At 38.4% G+C, this 21,422-nt stretch overlaps 1 protein-coding gene across 2 annotated transcripts in view; it reads right to left on the bottom strand.

The window, feature by feature from the left end:
- LOC126834930 (mucin-3A) overlaps positions 1-20,509 on the bottom strand; it is a 67,043-nt gene extending 46,534 nt beyond the window's left edge. For both annotated transcript variants that reach the window (XM_050567159.1, XM_050567160.1), the window contains exon 1: positions 19,951-20,509. In XM_050567159.1, coding sequence (XP_050423116.1) covers positions 19,951-20,044 — 94 coding nt within the window. In that variant the 5' untranslated portion in view covers positions 20,045-20,509. The remainder of the gene's footprint in view (positions 1-19,950) is intronic.
- Positions 20,510-21,422: the final 913 nt, after the last annotated feature.

Here is a 21,422-nt window from a genome sequence, read left to right as displayed (position 1 = left end):
CTCTCCCCTCCCCCCTTTTTTTTTACAAGATTATTGCATTCGACAGATTCCGTTAACACTCGTTATGTCATTTGCGAGAGCGGTATAATTTTTCTCCGCTTATTTATACATATTTTGCGCATCGTCGCGTTATTTGTATTTTTTCTCATGTAAAAAAAAAAATATATGTCTTATTATTATCATTATCGTCTACTACGATTGCTGACTTTTTTTTCTTTCTTTCTTTCCATAAAAACAAAACGTTATTTCCACCGGTACAATCACGGTTGAAATATACAGGTTATTGCACATGGCAGTGTAAGGGGATATCAATATTTTACTATATATTTTACTTTATTTCGATTGGGCTCCCTTTACGCCGACACATTTGTTTTTATCGTCGAATATTTGACAAAGAAGGGGTATATTATGTGCAATAACCTTGTATATTTCAATCATGGGTAAAATTGATATCGACAAAATATTATTGTCTCCAACAGCATAACACGGCGGTCCATAGGTAACATAAAACGCTGTGTGAGGTTCCTGTGGAGAGGCTATATAGCTCGGCGTCACAGGAGGGGTGCGATGGTTTTATTTAATCATCGTTGTACAAGGTGTTGCACACTTGATCTGTAGGTGTAAGTACGCACTCATCGATCACGGTATTGTTGTGTAGGTACGTCTCTATTTCCAGCAATTTTTTATATTTTATTTTTTTGCGCTCTGTAATGTGCCTGCACAATAGAGACGTATTGCCATCTCCAATATTCGACGGTCCGTAGCCGGTGTAAATCCAATAAACGTCGTTTTCTAGAGGCGTTTTTCATTCAATTTTGCCGTAGGTCCCTAACTCAAAAGCGCAAATCGATTCAGGTGCCTTTTGTGCCAATCGGCCGTACTTACATAACGTGACATCGTTTTACCGTGTCAATGGCGCGCAATTTACCGGGTTAAATTTGCTGTGTACAGCTGCAGTGGTGTCTTGTTGCACAACGTTTAGCCGGCAAATCGTAGCGGATATTATATTGCAGAAGTTTTGTAGAAACTAAAAATTGTTGTAATATTATTTGTACTGCGCACAACAGCAGCTTTAAATTAGTCTACGTTGTATAATAACGGTCGATTAGTGCGGCGCTTCAGGGTTCTCGTCGTCTTTTGTTAGACCTATCTATAAAGAGTATTTCGGAACGATTCCATTATTATAATATTACCCTTAAAACTATTTAAATTGTTCTAAAACTAATAGTTACGTCACGTTAACTGCGCACAGCAACCACTGTAGTTTTAGGTTTTTGGCCAGTTAATTAAAAGTACATCAAACGTTAATAAAGAGCACGACAGTTCTATTGTTTTCGAATATTGGTTTTCCAATATTATTTAACAACACCATTATAGTTTGCGCTTTGTACAACCGTAAGTTTTATTAGAAAAAAAATATAACTATAATAATAATAATTACAGTTGTTTAAAAACATTTACAAGTATTACTTATTAAATGATATTCGGGGTGATAATAGAATTATCCGTAGACAAGTTTTCGTAGAAATATTGGACAAATATAAAACCGTGTACATGCCATGAAAAATAGAACTCTGTAAAAAAAATATAGTTTATATTTTTATTACGGTCTTTTATTTTATTGAAAAAGATCAGGGATGCTAGTGTCTGCGAAAGCCAAAAAAAAAAATTAAAGGAAGTGGGCGAATGTTATTAAGGGAGAACAGGAGGAGCGTAGGGTAGAATGAGACGGATAGAACTGAACTTAACAGCGGTGGCCGGCACCAGTCGCGTGTGGGATTGGGTCGATGAAGTTTGTAAGTTACAAGTTTAAGCCTCTATAAGACGAGACCTTTTGAAAATTTGATTTGGAACAGTGCGTTTCTATCAAAATAATATAATATTATTGTACATAGTTAAGCCGGCTAGTGATTCCGAGCGCGTTTCAACAAACCGGACCTAAGTATACTAACGGCCAAAGAGAATAATAATAATAATAAATGGCTGGTATTTGACATGTAATTTGACGTTGCGTTCCGTCGGTGCACGGTCACATGCTAAGTGATTTCGACAAGTATATAAATATATTGGTCTGGGCGTTACGCACCGCTAAGTCACCATAATACCCAAGTTAATTTTATTTCTTAAAAAAAACACTCGGGACGGAAAATTCCCGTTTAACGTTATGGTTTTTCAACGCGAATTTCGACGACTTAAGTCCACTCGGTCACGGGCGTTACGGTGTTTGTTTGTTTTTTTCAATTCCAAGTCGAGTACTTACATCCGTACCGGTATATTGTGTATTTTATATTTAAACATGATATTAAATAGGTACGCTTTTATTCACTAGTATACGAAAATAAAAATCGTAAATTATAATTTTCGGTCCCGGCATAACTCTTAGGTCCATTTTTAAGGAGTAAAGTATAGGCAATATTTTACAAAATCTTAATTTAAAGGTTAAACTGTATGTGCACTTATTAGTTCTGTAATTAGGGCTCTTTTTTGGTAGTTTATTTGTTTCTCAGATTATCACAGCATCTTTGACAGTGATTTAAAAAAAAAATCATCCAATCAGAGCTATTACGCATATTCTTTATTATCAAATAAATAATAATCGTAGACAACTTTTTTTTTAATTTATTCAAAATAATAAGAAAGGTTCTCTCGTCGGCTTTTTTTTAATATTATTTACCCAACATTCACAATTTATCAATTGAATTCTGACATTTTTTTTACATTTGTAAAGTGCTTGTATTTAAAGTAAAATTTAAGTTTTCTAAAAAAAAACCGACGAGAAACCCGGGTTGAAATTTTATTCTTTTTAATGGTATCAAAATTTGATTTCTATGACCATTTCGCTTTGGCCTACACACTTTTCCATTAACACGTTTTAACGATTATTTTTAAAGGATACGACGTCCTCTTAACAGTTGAAATAAAACATATTGTATATTACATATTTTATAATTTGTTTTGTTTTTGTTTCTAACGGCGTCCGATGTGGGTAAGTACTCTCGTGGCCGCTACATCTAGATAAAATAATAATAATACCTAATTACAAGTGGATTGTCGTCCGTTTCGAGTTTCTCGCGCGAGTCGCAGTGGCCTCTTATCGTTTGGATCCCGCCGTTATTTTGTCGTTTCTCCAAGACAGTACCCACGGCCAGGGCGACCCAAAACAATGTTATATGAGTTTAAAAAAAAATGTCATTAAATGGATACACGCCGTGTGTGTGTGTGTATGTACACATCACACAGACACGGTATTAATGTGTGTGTGTTTTAGGAGATAGTGTTGGAAATGCCGGAGCCCGGATGTACCTATCTATCTGTACAGCAGCTCCTCCGAAGTAGGTCCCGAATTCCGATAACCGGTTGGCGGAGAGAAATCAAAGCCTTCCGGCGTCACCACCGCCACCGCCGCCGGCATGCCGTCAATAATAATAATTTATCACGACCCGGTAGCCCGGTGGACGTTGATCGATGCAAAAAGGCTTTTCGACCGCACTAAGGGTCGGTCGTCCGGTAGTCGAGGAGGAACGTTGAAAAACAAACGATCAAAAAAATAAGAAGAAAAAAAAAACAGCCGTTTCGCATCGTGAATGCAAGTTGACGTGTAAAAAATACAAGTAGGTACAGACTGCGTGAGAAAAAATAAAAAGTGTCCGACCGAAAGTCACGTGGAGAATTGGTCGTTTCTTTGGTTAGGTTTGGTTAGGTTCTGTGTAATATTACAGTGATGACAATATAGCGCATGAGCTTCAGAGATTGGTATCAAGAAGTCGGTATTTGGTTTCCAATCCAGCAATAAATTACCGACTCGATAGTTAAATGCATTTTCCATTTCTGGTCTCGCGCACATCAAGTCATCAGAAATAACACTATACCGATTGATTATTATTGGTGTTACTTTTTGAGTTGACTGTCCACCTCCCGTTTAATGCTACCCAAAATCGTCTTAACAACTCTCATCATCTCAAAGAAGAGGCGGTTCTAATAATGATAAAAAGAAGGGGGGGGAGCTAGAAAAAAATTCAAATACCAAGAGTTAAAGTTTGCAGAGTAAAAGCAATACATAATCTCATATACAACGTCATAAATAAACATTAAAAATACACTTGTATCCGCCTCTGTATCAAAGAATCTTTAAGTACCGGACAATTAATGACAAATTGTATACATCAATGCCAACACCGTCGGCATAACGATAACAAACTAGTAACATAATAACATTGTGATTTCACAAACAGCCCGTTGTCACACTTGGTCGAGCAACAGCTTTTATCAGCAATATTGCATTATTTCGTATTGTTGATAGGTAATATAGATTTTTGCCATTTATTTTTTTACACGCTTAGACAACATTCCGGTGACATGTGTTGGACATGTTATCAACGCGGTTAGCTAATACAAATAACGAGGAGAAAAAAAGTAAAAGTAAATAATAATAATAATATAATATACCTAATCCTGTACGTATATATATATAATGACTAGTTTTAAAAGTGACAATTCCAAAAAACAAACATCTCGACCGTAGGTCTAATTACCAGTTTGTTTAAAAAACCAACACGAGTGCACGTTTCGACGATAACCCGTTTATCCAGATGAAAAAAAAATGCTCCAAATAAAACTCGTTGTTTGGAAATGTATAGGAGTATATTCGACCGGCGGGTCTTTGTCAACGGGTTTCTCTTTTCTATCCGAGATTCGGGCAAAACGATATTAGAACACTTTGTTATACCTACCAGATATTATAATATTATGGAACAATCGCAAGACTAACATCTAATATTGAGTATGTTGTTGTTTTGACCGTAGAGTAAAAAATATAATATAATGCTGTACCATCATATAAATGATACTACATGCACTCAGCAACGAAGTAATCAAGAAAGCGAGCGACAGCGTGATCGCATTAAATACAAGTAAATCATTTTTTTTTTTATAAGTTGTTGAACACTGCACTGTATTATCTTTATCAACAGCTATACAGATCAATAGATAAATATTAAAATTTCATATGATAATATTAAAACTGGTAAGTCGTATGTTTTGTATCGCAAATTAAAAATATCTACCAGATAAATGTAGTTTCGTCATTATGGCCACACTGCAGCTCGCCTTTTCGCTGGCTTCATAATACTTGTTACTTGTTGCGGCGGCCCTCTTTAACTCTGATTTGTCTTTTTTTTTAGTCAAACCCGAGCCGGCCGTTGCCACCTGACCGTGATAATGATCAATATTATTCGATTGGCTTGCAGAACGAGAACACCGCCAGCCAGACTAGCGTATCAGGTGTATATTGCTGTTTTTTTTTTTTTTAACTTTCAGATGTCCCAAATGACCTGGACCCCGGTTTAGGGGAATCCGTCGAAAGCCCGAGCTCCGGTGGGCGGCAGTTACACGTGAATGTACCGACCAACCCCCTCCCCTCCCCCCGTCACTGTCCGGGTTTCCTACCCTCGACACACGCCGTAGACGTTTAATAAATCTGCGTGATTTATGCGGACGTGGAATTTTCGTTTGTACATATATAGACGGGTATGTTTATATTATATGTATACCGTTTTTTAAGCACCTGCGAACCGACGGGTTTTTCTCAGTACTGACAATCAAAAACAAAAGTCTAAATCAAATTTTCCAAATTATTAAGTAATATATTATTATAATATTATTCTTTTATTGTAAACGCAATCGTATCGTTGGATTACGGTTAGGAGCTTTCGTGCCATTGCCCGCCACTCACTGTAGTCAAACACTGACTGTTTTTTTTATTTTTATTCATTTAAGGATAATTTCCGTCTGAAAGAAAACAAGGAGGCGACCGCGTTGTGCAAGAAAACTAATTTATTTTGGAGAAGAAACAATGTCGGATCCCACGTAAACAACTAAACACTGTAAGTTTTTCATAACAACATATGCGCGTGACGCAAACCTAATCGCGACCGGTCGTACCCAAAACCGAATTTAAATATTAAATTTACAGCAGTATAGGTATTCTTGCGAAATATTATTGAATATGTAAAACAAATATCATATAATATATTCTAGAGGATTGTGGTAATAATTATAATATTGAACCAGTCCTGTACAAAAGCGTCAGACGCGGTGTAGGCGAACGGAAAGTGATTTGAATAAGAATGTAATAGATAAAAACGTCTGGATCGTAAAACCACTAAAAAAAAAAACAGCCAAATCTTTTTAGGATTATGATTTTATTATATATATTTTATTGTGTAGATATAATATATACATATATTATATAGTCTTGGACCTGTGTATTATCATTATTTGTTTTGCACTCGGGGGGACGTGACTGAAATATCGGAAAGGATTAATTTTTGTTCTACCGAGTTTTTTCTATGGTCTATTTTTCCCCATAGTAACGCCTGGTCGCTATGGTGACGTCGAAAAAAGTACCAAGTCCAAAACTTTCGGTCGGTGCGTGTAGTAGATATTTGTAGAATTTTTTTTCTAGTCAATAATTATCACAATTAACCGTCGGCGCCTTTTTTAAAAAAAAAAAACGTTACCGGGCCTCTTCTCACGTTTTCTCGGAGGCGGCCACATATTATTATTGTGTATGTGTATATACTTAAAACCCCTTCGGTCACGAACATGGAGCGCAGGAGGCAGTGAAAGTGAAGCAAGAAAAAAATAAATCCGACCGTTATCGAAGGATAGTCTAAGTACAGGCATAGACCAAAACGGCGGGTATATTATTCTATACTTAACGTTACCGTGCCCAAGGTATGGCTGGCATAATGTAATTAGCTTATCCGCCGCTACATTCGATTAGCGTGAAAGCCACGGGTTGTCGATGGTGCGTGGGCGTTTTGTACCTTAGGTCAACCAAGAGGGTTACGTCACTTGAGTAGTTTTTAGTTAATACAATAATACGACGTATCCGAAAGATTAACAGCTTAATACCTATAAGCCACTATGGTCTTTGACGCCTATGTAAAAGGGTTAAATACTACATTGGATGCACGTCACCCACGTCCATAAAGACGGCGTATAGGTATAGACAGAACGTAAAGTGAGCCAACCGTCGTGGCGCGCTTCAGCTACTCAGGCTACTTACGCAACACGGCAACCCGTCAGGCGGACAGCCGTCGTTCTCGGACAGCACTTAAAGTGCGGAACGATACATTTTAATTGCACCACTTACGACGACGGTTAGGTTACACTGAAAACGTCCGAGTTCGGTTTTATCGTGAGTAATCGTTTTTTTTTAAAGGGAAACCCAGTAATTTTTTTCTCTTTCTGGTATAGAAAAAAAAATACAATATATGTGTGAGGAAAAGTTGATAAAACCTTTGTGTTTCATCTATACGACGGTAAAATATGCAACAAATGTATTTTTTCTTGTATTTTAAATTCGACTAAATTATGTACGCCTTGTATCGGAAAACGCTAATTCTGTCGGGTGTTTAAAATGTGTTCTTGTTAAGCTACCTACGGTAATGAATATTCAACCGGTCCGTTTAACCGAATTAATACATGTATTTCGTTTTTTGATTCTCGGCTTCGGTCGGGTTAATATATATATATATAGTATTATTTGTATTGTTTTCCGTCTACACACATGTACAATACGGTATATGTTTGCCAAGACATCTCGATGAACGTGTACACGCCATCCGAGGAAACGGCCAAAACAAAATATACCGTTAACGGGGCCGCACCTTGACCTGTTAGTGAAACGATTAATTAACGCTCGTTGGTTTTTTGTTCACACGGACCACATCGAAATGAACTTACACGGATAGTACACCGGGCAGACCATATATAGTTTTACCACTGGGGACCCGCAGGACTTGGGCAATTTCACTTTTCCTTGCCGGCTGGTATTGTAACCCGGATTCGCCGATGGCTTTTAAACCCTATGGGCGAGTAAAGGATTTCGCTCTCTTCGTTGTCGTAGCCAGTTTAGTTAGTTAAGCCCCGAGGAATCGTCAAAACCGTCTTATGAGATACACAAAATATGTGCGTGCCAACCGTCCGGAATCTCCAGTAGGCAATTTGGTTAAAATTATACCGTTGATTCTTTACAGAGGCCAATACTTCTCCAATGCTATGGGCGTCGGGTGATATCATAAACGCTGCTATTTGACCAGACCTAGGTGCACCGTTTGTACCGTCGGAACGCATTTTTCCCATTTAAATATTAATCTAAACAGCGCATTACTCGATGGCGGCGCGGCGGTCTGCTGAATCAGTTAATGGGCCGATATAATATATTATACAACGTCAGTGCGTGTTTTCCGAAACGGTACATTTTCGGCCGAAAACGGTTTTCTGTCAAAAAGCCTATATTGATAAAGCGTTATCTGTCTGACTAATGACGTAATCTATCCGGGTTTGTCCCTTTTGCGCGGACCGATTAGAAATTCGCCACAGAACCAGTTCTAAGTCGCCCTTAGGTGTAGTATAAAATACACAGCATGCACTTGGACCGTGTTAACAATATACATACATTACAAGCGTCGGTGGACTTTCTCTGTCACTTTTGCTTTCGCGGTGCGCCATCGATCTGTGTAGAAAGTTTACACCCATCCGAAGCTGTAGATAGCCGAGATCACGATGGTTTTCGATACACGTTTTGTACTTGACCTTATCGGCCGGCACCGGTTACGTTTTCACCACTCTGATTTATGAGATACAACATTCGCAAATCGTGCGCCAAAATCGTCGATCTCGATCCACGCGGCCAGTCCAATCATATTTGGGTACTGGAGAAGGTTCTCTGTCAAGGTAATCATTGTTGCTGTTTGTAACTGCGCGTTTTTAATATAAGTACGCTTGTACAAAAAAGAAAAACTTATATTGTTTTCCATCTTCTCGGTACCAAGGCCAAGTACGACTCTTGAGCACATTTCGGTTCAGTCGTTAAACAATATGGACGTTTTCCCGCTTAATTGCAACGTTAATTATACGGCATAGCTGTTATGGTTTGTTTTTTCTAACCGGCAAAGCTGAAAATGTAGTGTTTAGTACGGATATTATACGTTCTATAATAATAGATTTATAAGTTGATTTTATACAATGCAAATGAACATTATAATATAGAATAGCTATAATGATCATTAAATGATGATATATTATAATTTAATTTGTCTGGCAATGCTGTGTTAAATAGCCGATGTAAAAAATAAACATTATTTTTTTTCAAATAATTGCCTTATGTCGGTGGGTGGTATATTAGATCTAACCGTGGACGTCGCTTTACAACTTGATTGAGTATTTTTTTTTCTTCTATTGCGTACAGAATATTATATACATAATAATAATAATAATAATATAGTACATGTTATCAATCGCATGCACGTACATTATTTGTGTTTAGTAATAATAAGACGCGTCCTAGAATGATAAGAAAACCGTATATATACTTTGTCATTGTCCCAGAGATTGCAATTGAGCAGCGTGTCCTTTAAACAGCATCGGTCCAAGCAAGAAAATTAGTGTTACATTTTCAGCCGTGGCGACGCGATACATGCACTGATTTCATCAAACCGAATATTATAGCTATATATTATTATTATTATTATCAATGTGTTATTACAACCCAAAGTACATATAAATATTATATCATATTACTATGTATAATCCGTCCCATAGACGACAGTCCGCAGTGGCTGTGTGCGTTTACCTATGTAAATTATTATAACAATAGAGTCGTTACAAAAAACTAACAGGTACACGATTATAATCATTAATGGTATGGTATCTCATTATAGAAGAACGTCTTCGGTCTCTACGGCGGAGTCGGCCGATATTGTGTTAAACGAGCGTGAACCGGTTAGAAATGATATTTTTGGGATTTATTACCACCCCGTTTAGGGCCACGAGAAAAATGAAAATAAGAATAGAAATGATCTAATGAACGCCCAGAGCGCAAATACCCCGGTGCCGAGTAATTGTAATAATGGTAACTGGTTAGGTATTATGACGATGATGGATGATGTAATTACACGCGCGTGGACCTTAGGTATATTACACAGCGAAAGGACGGCTGACAACGACGGTCAAGAATAATATTGTATATTATACACACACTAGCGATGAAAGTAACAAATGGAATTCGATCGTCATTACAAGTTGATTTCGTTTATTATTATATTAGTCGGTTTGTGTACGGTTGACGCCAAGCTAAGCGAACGAGAAATTTCTCCAGACCGTTCGGGCGATCGACTACGCCACCAACGCCATAAAAAAATTGTTAAAGAAAAGGATCGTTGTTAATGATCGCCGGGCATCATCAACGAGTCCACGATTTTACCCTGATCCGTTTGCACGCCCCCCCCCCATTCCCGTCATAATTGTATACGTACAAGGAACCTAAACGAAAGTCGAGCTAAGGCCTTAAAAAAACGGTAATTTCCAGTCGAAATCAAGGTCCAGTTGTTATTATTATTATAGTTGTCCGTATAAAGTACATACATAGGTATGCGTTCACTGACGGACGCACGCCATCAATCGTAAAGTTAAAAAAAAAATAAAAAATTACCTACCTTTCGGACTTACTTATATATCTATCGGTATTATAATAATATAATTTAATATATTCGAAAACGAACCAGGGAGTCCAGGTATATTTTTTTAAACATCAGCGTACAATAATAACATCTAAATACATTAATTTCACCGTCGCGTCGGTTCCAAAGAAGATGTTGTATAAAAATAATATAGAATTATTATATTGTTAATTTATTTTAATCATGTTGTCACGAGTCCGTCCAAAAGTTATTTATTTCATAATCACGGATAAGAAAGCTGCAGCTGCAGCCGTCCGTCGACACGATAATAATCCCGGTATACATTCTCTAATGTCAATTATTAAACTATAACCACGCCCGTGTAAGTAAGAAATCAATTAACAGCTATTTTTTTTCCTTCTACATTCGATATAAAAATATTAGAAACGTAGGTACAAATGCCTATCAAGACGACGCTACACCGATTATACCAGCCACATGATATAATAATATGGAATTGATAAGTTGCCGTCGCTATTGCGTCGAGTGTTTTCGGACGTGCCGACAGTGTCAATTACTATAATAATAATATATTATTATATATAATAATAATTGTATTATTATTATATGCATATACACGAAATGGCGCTGTAGTTTCCCTTGGAGACGTCGACCGGATACGATATTTAGCATTATCGTTGTCGTTATGTAAGCCGCGCATTGTTTGTTCGGAAATCTCAAATCGGATCTGTATATTGTAAAAAGAGGAGACGGTTATTTGTATTAGCTGGTATATTATTATAATATGCCGTACTTGCGCCGGTCGATTGTCCGTTGCGAAATAGCCGGTACACCACAATATAATAATGATAATAAATAATAATAATTATTGTTGCAGACGACCGGTGTGAACACTTTATAATAATATTATACATATTGTACAATAGCGACTGTCGTTGTTGTTTGGATAACGATAAATAGCGCGCTAATTGATTGCACGTTGCCCGCTAATGATTTTCCAAACAGGTGTAATAATATTATCAACTCTGTGATATTGCGACGACGATTAGAATGGATCGATGACATCGAGCTTGTCGCCTGAGGATAAAGTCTTTACTTTCGTTTTTAACAATAATGAAATATACATATTAAACAATAATTATTATTAAAAGTATTAAGATAAAAACAAAAAACTTTAATAAATGAAAGTATAGGTATTTTTTAATTAAGTTGTAATAAAAACGTATGTAATATTGTAATAAATTTAAAAGTTTGAAAATAGTACAATAAAATAACTACCTATAAACATAAATTACTGCTGTTTTTGGTTATTTATAAAATCCGTTGAGTATTGCTTGAAAATTATAATATACCTATCTTTTTATAAATCTTTCACTTTTCTAAACCACTAATTATACATTGCCAGTATTATTATATAGGCGTATCCTATCAGTTTTTTATTCTGTGTCCGTTACTTATGGACTCGACTTACTAGAGATGACTATTTTTTTTTTAAATTGAATTTTTGCAACCATTATGATCGTAAAACGCGTGGTATTCGTTGTGTTTAGGCGATGATCAACATTACACATATAATACTATGAGACTTTATCGGGGTTGTGCTATGTCATTACATAAAAATAGGGCGCAGCCATAATATCACATTCTTACGCGTTAACGCCGCTCTAGACGATTCAGACTTGGCCATATATAACAAAACAGACTTAAAAAAAAAATTTATAAAAACTTTCCGATTCGCGCCCACCGACCGCGGTAGATCGGCACCGCCCTTTTACGGACACTCGCTTATGGCAGCTACATAAAAATATATTATTATATGCCACATGGAATCTGGTGTCTCCCCTTTCTTGGCCGGTATAATAATAATATGAAGTATCCGACACTATGGTCTTGCACTTTCGAGACGAAATTCCCCTTAAACCCTCATTGCACGTTTTACACGGTGCTATAGATATTATTGAGAGTACATCTTCGATCCACTGTGGACGTTCGTCGACCTATGTATGTGTATACTCGACGTCGTAGCCGTTTATAAGTCGTGACTTGGCTGGTGAAAAACCAATTCCACGTAACATACATTGTTTGAACACTAGAAAATTGTACTAAATACGATTTGGTTTTACTATGCTGTCTGTTATATTATGGTAATTCGGTTGCTTTCGCGATTGTTTAATAGTTAACGACGATTCCCATTATTGTAATATTTCAAATCGGGTCAATCCGAGCCGAACACAAACGTTGTTCCAAACTCGTCGGACCTTGAAATTATGTTGAATATACAATAATCGAATGTATCTCATAAAAACTGTTGCTCAATCTTGAGATGCAGTCTGCTGCGCACTGCAACGGCCGCATAATATTATATTATTAGCAAATTATCTGTCGAGGTCGCCTGGAATATTATTTTTATCTCGGTTGGACGGGCGATACATTTGTATTTCGAAACGGTCCAACCGGCAGAAGACGTTTTTTTAGTTGTAAACAAAGAATATTTACCCTACTCCGACGTTAGCCGTTTTGGGTTGCGCAAAAAATCTTAATGTTTTGAATCGGCTAATGGTTTGTATGTTTTTAAAACTATACTACTGTACTTGCTGAACTTGTATAACGGTGGATAAGGCAACGAGCCGCGGTCGTAAGTCTACAACGTGGGCTTGCCCCGAAGAGCTTCCTTAATGGGAAATTAGAAAATCCAACGTTAATAAAAGTATAAAATCGTTTTACCGCATCACGACCACGTTTTTTCGTTTTTTCGCCCACTGCCCAACATAGTACAGTATACTACACCGGTGTATTATTATTAGGTATAAGTTTTAGCTGTAGGTTTGAGGTATACTGTACGAACGCACGCCGGCGGATGAGAAGAAGAGCCCGGAGCGTGTGAACCAGTTCGGGCCACACACATGCACGTGCTCATAATAGTATGTAAATATAGAACAACCGGGCTACACGACGACGCTATAGCCCCTCCCCCTCTTGTATAGAGTGACTTGACTCCCCCGCGCGTTTTGGACAGCCCAAGACGAATCTCGATGTCTTGCTGAACGGCTTGACATGTTTTTTTCGACAGCTATAGGAAAGTGAAATGAAAAGTGAACGGAAAAACGCACACGTTATCACGGTCGGACGTACATTGGTAGGTATGTACCTACTACGGATGAATTACAATATCGTTTTGTGCACGATTTTCCGAGGCACCTTGTTCCGGAAACAAAAATTTCCATCATCATTCATCATAATGTTATTGATTTCGTCTCGGTGCGGACAATGCACCGTTTCTGAATATCATTATTAACCCGTCGAACGTTTCCGATAAAACGACTGCGTTGTCACTGGTTGACGTCTTGACCTCGTGGGATAGGTATACACAAGTCTATCGAAAAATAGGGGGGCAAAAAACGAAATGAACCCTTCCGAATAAAAAACGCCACACCGTCGTCACATCTATGATTTTCAGTCGAGTCACAGCTGCGGTGTACGTATAGTGGACAACACAATAAAAACAGTAAACGATATTTTACTGTGTCATTGGTCATTACACGTACCTACTCTTGTGAGGATGACTCGAATTGACATTAGGTATAGGCATAAGACGTGTTCTATGAGTTTTCTCTCCGAAAGCGTTACATAAACCAATAACGCGTACCTACACCGATGTCGTGGAAAATCCGTCAAAAACAATATTATAATGTTGTTGTTGTTGTCAGCCGCGGATAGGTCTGCGAGCTATTTTGAATACCACAAGCCGCCCAATGTAGTTTTCTATTTATGAAAAATATATATATATATATATATATAAAACGTGATCGATGACGTTCGCTTGAATGGCATTACCGTACCGTGACAAAACCGTCGAAATGGAAAGGAAACTAATAATAATAATAAGGACCCGGGTGCACAAACCGTGTGTAGGATTTCGAACCGCTTGTGTATACCTTTGGGATAAGGAAGCGCGCGGGCAAACAGTTTTACTTTTTGTGGTTAAAACAAAAACGGAAGAGAAAAAAAACGTGCCCGCACCAAAACTTTCGTACCTTTCGTCAACTACAGGATGGATACCTTGAGGTTTGATTACGGTAAAAACAATATTATAAGAAACCCTATAAGACGGTACACATGTTAGAAGAATATGCTGATATAATTGCGACACTGCACGGGGTAGAATAATGGAAGAACTCGAAAAATGGGCACTTGGGAGGCAAAAGATAGACGAAGGTGGAAGTTATGGTTGCGGCAAAGGACATGAACGGTCTAAAAAAAAAAAAGAAAAATATGATATACATAGGTAACGCGTGGCCGCTGTCGACGTGCCCGTTTCTTCTTCAATGCAAATATCGTTGGTTGATTTTTTTTTCTTCTTCTGGATATTATATTATTATTTAGTGCCTATTCGAGAGTGGAATAGCTGGTTTTCGTTGAACTTCAACAAACTCGATACTCGATTTAATAAGTATGATAATTAATTATGATTGCATACTGGCGCGCATACCAGTTTTTTGTGTTTTGCTAGTTTCGCTTTTAATCGTATACCGAGATCCGAACAACTGCTATGTACAAGAGTGCCTTATGGGTTATCGTCGGTGTTTACACGAGTATCTACGCTGGAGTTACCTATTTAAATTCAAGTCAAATGGTCATCAAGGTCGGCCGGATGGTGTAGGTATAGGTAGGTGTAGGAAAACCACGTGCTAGCCGTTTGGATATCATATAAATAATATTATACCGCATTTTATGTATTCATTCCGACGGACGACAACGATGGCGACAAAATGAAATTTTTAATAATAATAATACGTGTATTTTCTTTCTCGGGTATTATTATAACGATAACCATAGTATAGTCACTGACCGGCATGGCTCTGTTTTCACCGAGAACGTTTGCCCATGGTTCGATAGCTCTAATAATAATCCGCAGTGTCCGAATATGTGTGTGTGATTTACAGCAATGCAATATCGTCGATTGGTCAAACTCAAAAACATATAGAACACCACGGGACCATCTGGCATGGACGGTGTCAAAACGATTATGTTATTTATCATAATTCATAATACACCGGCACAGAAAATGTGTACAAACTTTTGAAACGGCTAGCAATAATTGCAATATTTACGCCGGCCGATCTATACCGGTCGCTGCTGTGTTACGCCACCTTTTAATATAATTAACAAGTACTTTTAATTATTTACAGACGGCACAGGGTGGGCAATAGTGTTATTGCCAATTATGGCGGTCGCTTTAAACCCGTACACAGCCTCTCCTCGACGTTATGCAACGGCAATTTTGCTTTTCTATGTACACAAACAAACGTGATGATCGTACTCTGTTCACGTAACACACTAACGTCGAGTGATTAATTTTAATTCACAGATAATACGTTACGCGTTCTTAACGGAACACCTTAAACCATAATATGGTAATATACAACTTTTCTTTTATTTCAACAAGGCTAGATTTCTAAACAATACTGGTTGCGAACGTTGATTTGAATATGATTGAATTTGTTTTATAGATATTGTGTGTGATTTCCGTAGGGAGAATTTTCATACTTTGTCCCGCCCCCCTCCCTCACTTCCAACAATAGTTTTTTAACTCATCCTAATCAATTACAACACAACACTTCGGCAAACTTTCAGTTTGTTCTATTTAGAGGTGTATTTGTAAGTTTTTTTTTCTTCCGTGGTACGTCCGGGACAGGTCGTTTATTAAGGAATGCAATTTTATCATCATATATATATATATACATGCGCGTCGGCAAATTTAGTTTGGATCTTTAATTGTTATTGGGCGGCGGCATCGTTTCAATTTCCGTGGGTAGTTTTCACCTGCGGGCCATCGCATACGAACTCTGCTGTTGTTAATAGTTTTACCGATGCGCGGTCGCTTTAATACCGAATGGATCGAGTCGATGAGTCACACAGCACACGGTCCGGTGGAATAACTTGTGTGTACCTATGTCTGGCCTCGGGACTTGATGTGGATATGTAAAAGTAGCAAGCAAAAAAAAATTAATACAAACAAACTAAATTAGCGAACACATTTTCGGAATTCGTTTGGACCGTTCGCACCAACATGGACAGCATATAGGCGGATAGACGTGCCGAAGTCGAGAGTTGCCGGCAAAACGGCATTAGCACATAAAACCGAGTGTGGTTTGACTGGTTGTGCCACCTATATAAATACATAGAATATTATACACTATGCTCGGAGGCTTCCGGCTCCGATCGACCTGAGAAATTGTGTCAGACGCCGCCGCCGCCGCCGAATGGTATAAACCCACGACCGTCATCCGGCGATTATTTTTCTCCCTCTGCCCCGTGACCATTGCTCACGACCGAACCACCGCCAAAAAAGAAAAAAAAATCTTCTTTTCCTCAATGACCGAGAATAGAATACAATAATACCGCCGCTTTATAGGCACGATTGCAGTGGCTGACGCCAATTGCTGCTGCACCAAAGAAACGTCTGCGGCAAAACCAACAATAATGGGGGCGACGTTTTCGGTTTTAGCTTTGAGCGCCGGACAAACAAAAGCCCATACATTAAAAACGACCCAATTACGAAATTAAATACTAATTATGTAAAAATAATTGTTCGGTTGATCCGTTTTACGCAGTAGGTACCTATAGGGATCTGATATTTCAGGAAACATCATCGTTGAATTCCCATGGCGGATTACCCGACTTTGTATCCATCCCAAAGGCGTATAAATATTAAATATAAATTGTTCAGTAAAGGCATGTTAGGGTTTTCAAATAAAATCATAGTATCTTGAATAATGTAGAATCCCAAATTTTCTGAATACATTAAAAGTGGTTATGATATGCTCACAGTCGCCACGGATCCGCGCTTTCTTTGGGTTTTTCGGTTTCGTCGAAGTTGGTGTTTACATTTGGACCGGGACGCACTTATGGTGACTTATGGGTTCCCACCAAAGTGTATGTAAAGCCTTCGCCGGAGGATTTCGCCTGTGACGGCCATGGCTCAACGCGCCATTACCACCGCGGTGTCTTTTACAAAAAACCGACCGAGTACGTTGATCTTGTTTAATTTCCATAAAATGTTTTTAAAGACGTTCGATCAGTGGTATATATTAGAACGAATAAAATCAGAACTTGTTCTAGAACCACAACAATAACAACAATAACAAAAATATTGAAGGTCTGCAAGATCGGTCGGGAAGAAAACCCAACGCAATCATTATTATTCACAGCGTCGGCTTTAATAGAACAATAATAATAATGATAATAATGTTTCTGTGAGGTTTTTTCAAGTGTCAGCGAAAAGAGGTTGAACCGTTTTAAGTGAAACGCTTAAAGACGTAATTATTTCATCTTGCTTTTGACTAGTGCGCGCGCGCATAAAAATCGAATAATAATAATAACAATATTATTATTATTATTACAAGAGGAGAAGAAGAAGAAAAAGAGAATAAGAAGCGTCCGGTATATTTCTGTCGGCAGAACATAATAATATAATATTATAAGCGTTACAAACGGCCGACTACTCGAGGGCTTGGCTATTGGTTACACATTGAGTACATATATGTTATTATATTATTGTATTGTTTTTAACCAGTCATCGACAGTAATCATCGAGACGACAAGCCAAGGGGCCTTTAGCGCAACGACTTTCTCCGCCGATGGAAGTCAGTGTACTACAATACACCCCGTTTTGAACTAGAAGATATGGGGTCCATCATAATATGTTTTTGCCTAATCACGCGTTGCACGGACTGTTTAATTTTTGTCCACAACTGTGGTAAAAGTATCGAGGGCGAGCGACTTCTTACAACAACTGTTACAGAAAGTGCCAAGATGTTTGCCGAGCCCAGACATAATATTTCCATAAAAAGGTACGCCGGGTCGGTGACATATTATGTACTTCCTGCATTTGTTGTGATCCGCACTCTCGTTTTGATTGATAATTATTATTAGTACCACGTTATGTTATGTTTTCATCCGGCATTATTCGGACAATATAACAATGCAACAAATTTGTACTTTTACTTTTCGCTGTTATTTTTTTATCCGGCGCGGTGACGTGCCTGCTTTTGGTTTTGATCACCCGATAGCCATATTGTTATTGTACGTCACAGATAAGTGTCGTCTTCCCTGTGCTCATCTCTCACCGCAGCGTGTACGCACGCCCATTTAATACAAATTTGCCGACATCATGGAAAAACGCGTCCGAAAACACAATGGTAATAAAATAACGTCTCGTAGGAAAACCAAACAAACAAAAGTTGTAGATAGGTACACGCCGGTAGATACATACATATATATGAGTGTATGGCATTATGTTAAAGATCTATATCTGTGTTTACATACAAACACGAAAGAAAGTATTGTTTTGCGATCTTACGTGTGTATTTTGCCTTTGCCTCGTTCCCATTGTATTTAATTTGTTTCGAATCGACCTTCGCCGGTGCCGCCACCGTTCGGTTTGTCGCCCATTGTGTTCGTCCGGTGTGTATCGTTTACCATAGCGCCCCGGCGAGACGGCAGCGGTGGCGGCAGTCTAATAGAATAACGCCAAACAATGATAATAATATTGTTGTGATTTCGAAACGAAAGGGAAGTCGGAAACGACCACTTGAAAGTATTGTGTTATACATACATATTGGTGGATATCAAAACGAAAATGCCGCACGGATTAGAGAAGAGATATTTTCATCCGATTTACGACCGTCGTAAAAATAAAACGGAGGCTGTAAAAAAAAAAAACTACCGAAGCGGTTTAGATGATTATTATTACTATAGAAGGTCGACCCGGAGACCTGGATGGTTGTCGGTGACTTGAACGCACGGTCATGAAAGTGGCGGATTACTGGTACGGTTAGGAAAACTTAAAACAAGCACAATTTTACAGCATAAACAAAATATGCGTTATTGCAACTCATGATGCTCGCATCGACCGGTACATGGAAAAAAAAATTCACAGTTGACCAAATAAAATAATTATGCTTAATATGCCAACTAAATGTTAAAGTAACCCCATGCGTTTAGTTTGCAGGGGCGGACTGGGATAAAATAGAGACCCGGGCGATTGTACAATCAAACCTCTTCGGTTGAGGAATACCTAGAAATAAGTAATTTCATGAGCTCAGATAGCTCAAATTTTTAACAGTCCATCGGGCGATAACCCTTTCACCCTGCAGCCCAGTCCGCCAGTGTTTGTATAGTTGCAACTATAAATTATTTATTGTGTCTCTATAGTTTTTAGCCGGACCAACTATGTATTTTTTTACCGTGTACAAAGCGGATAGTGTGTTTTTACTATTTTTAGCGTACGTTTTAATATTATATAGTTTTCACGGTTGGGTTTTTCTATAAAATATTATTAAATTTTGTTTTTTTTGCCGGTTGGCCCTGCAACGGCTATTCAAAGGTCCAAACGGCAGATCCTTGGTCGGGGGTGAATGGCTAAGGGCTTAAATAGAACACAAAAATGTGGAGGACTCACCTGTACTTAGAACTAAACAGTCGAACAAGAACGCGCTGGCCAACAGCAGGGCCAGCGTTCTGGCGGGCAACAGCTTCTTGCGCCTGGCCGGCATTTTCACGGTGTTCGCGGCCGTCGCACCGGACTTGGAGTACGGTCGAAAGTTAAACCGACACTTGTGGGTATACCGCGTGCTCGTAATCCATGGAAACGACAACAAACATCATATTATTATTATTATTATTCTCGTACTTGCAGTCTGTAGTTGGCGACACAATACACACTGGCGGGCGCGGCAAACAAAATCGGATCGGCGCCAAAACACACGCGGCGGACACGCCGGTAAAATGTAAGTAATATTTGAGTAAAAAAAAAAAAATTAATATATGTATTTAAATAAAACGATTTAATTTTTATTATATTATACGCGACGATATCACACCGGTCGGTTCACTCGCGCGATTCAGACATGATGCCGCTGTCTGTGCCAACGAACGAATGAGGTTAACCTCAATCCACGGCGCTCGCACACACACACACACAAACAGTCGGATCTTTCACCGCGTTTCCTTCTTCGTCTCTTTTTACTTCTTCTTCTACTACTACTATCACTAAGACTATTACTACTACTACTACTACTAGGTACTACTACAGCTCTACTATGACTATAATATTGTTATTATTATTATTATTACTATATTGTACGCGCCGCACATTCGATCGGACGTCCGTTTGAGGAGAAGGGCAGTATAAAAAAAAAAAAAAAATGTACCTATTATAAACGTCGCGTCTCTTCCGACTTCATTAATTAAAACTCGCCGCCTCCGTCGATACAATATTATATTGCCATCGTTGACCTCTGCTTTGACGGCCGGCCTGGGCTGACCACGACGACGATGACCCGCCTTGTCTACAGTACTTGTGCCTCACACGGTATAACCTATCCTAATGTAGTCGCGTCCGAACCGGAAGAATCCCCCGCGGCGGCCGCGGTCCCGGAGACCTAATGACCGGTCTTGTCCTGGAATCACTTGGGCCCGACACCGTATAATATATAGCACATCCCGGCTAGACCCGGTGTGGTTGTTTACCCGTAACATGCGCTTTAATGGAAAACCTACTCAGAGTGTGTGTAAATAAAACTGTAATTTCCTTCCTTTCCGTCATACACGGTATACACTTCTAGTATTCGCTGTAAAAAAATGAATAACTCACATGCATTCAATAAAACGCATTATATATTTGTAATAATTGTAGTACACTAGATGTCGGCTAGTACTTGGATACTAATCACACCTACCATACGTTGGCTGCCGGTGGCTGAAACAAAAAGAAGAAACTTTAATAATTATTAAAATAACCCAAATATACATGCGTTTATGTCCTGTAAAAAATGACCTGTATTTAATCACTGATAAAACACTAAATATGCTCTTGAAGCGTTTTTAAGTGTTTTACGTTAAAACTGCTAATTGTAACCACAAAGTCTAATT

This window comes from Adelges cooleyi, unplaced genomic scaffold, assembly GCF_023614345.1.
Source record: "Adelges cooleyi isolate 19-005CV unplaced genomic scaffold, UGA_ACOO_1.1 ACOO_flye_CR_arks_rails_tigmint_CR_PRNA_21, whole genome shotgun sequence".
NCBI classification, from domain to species: domain Eukaryota; kingdom Metazoa; phylum Arthropoda; class Insecta; order Hemiptera; family Adelgidae; genus Adelges; species Adelges cooleyi.
Note: the sequence above shows the minus strand (reverse complement) of the source record. Positions and strands in the feature narration are given on the sequence as shown.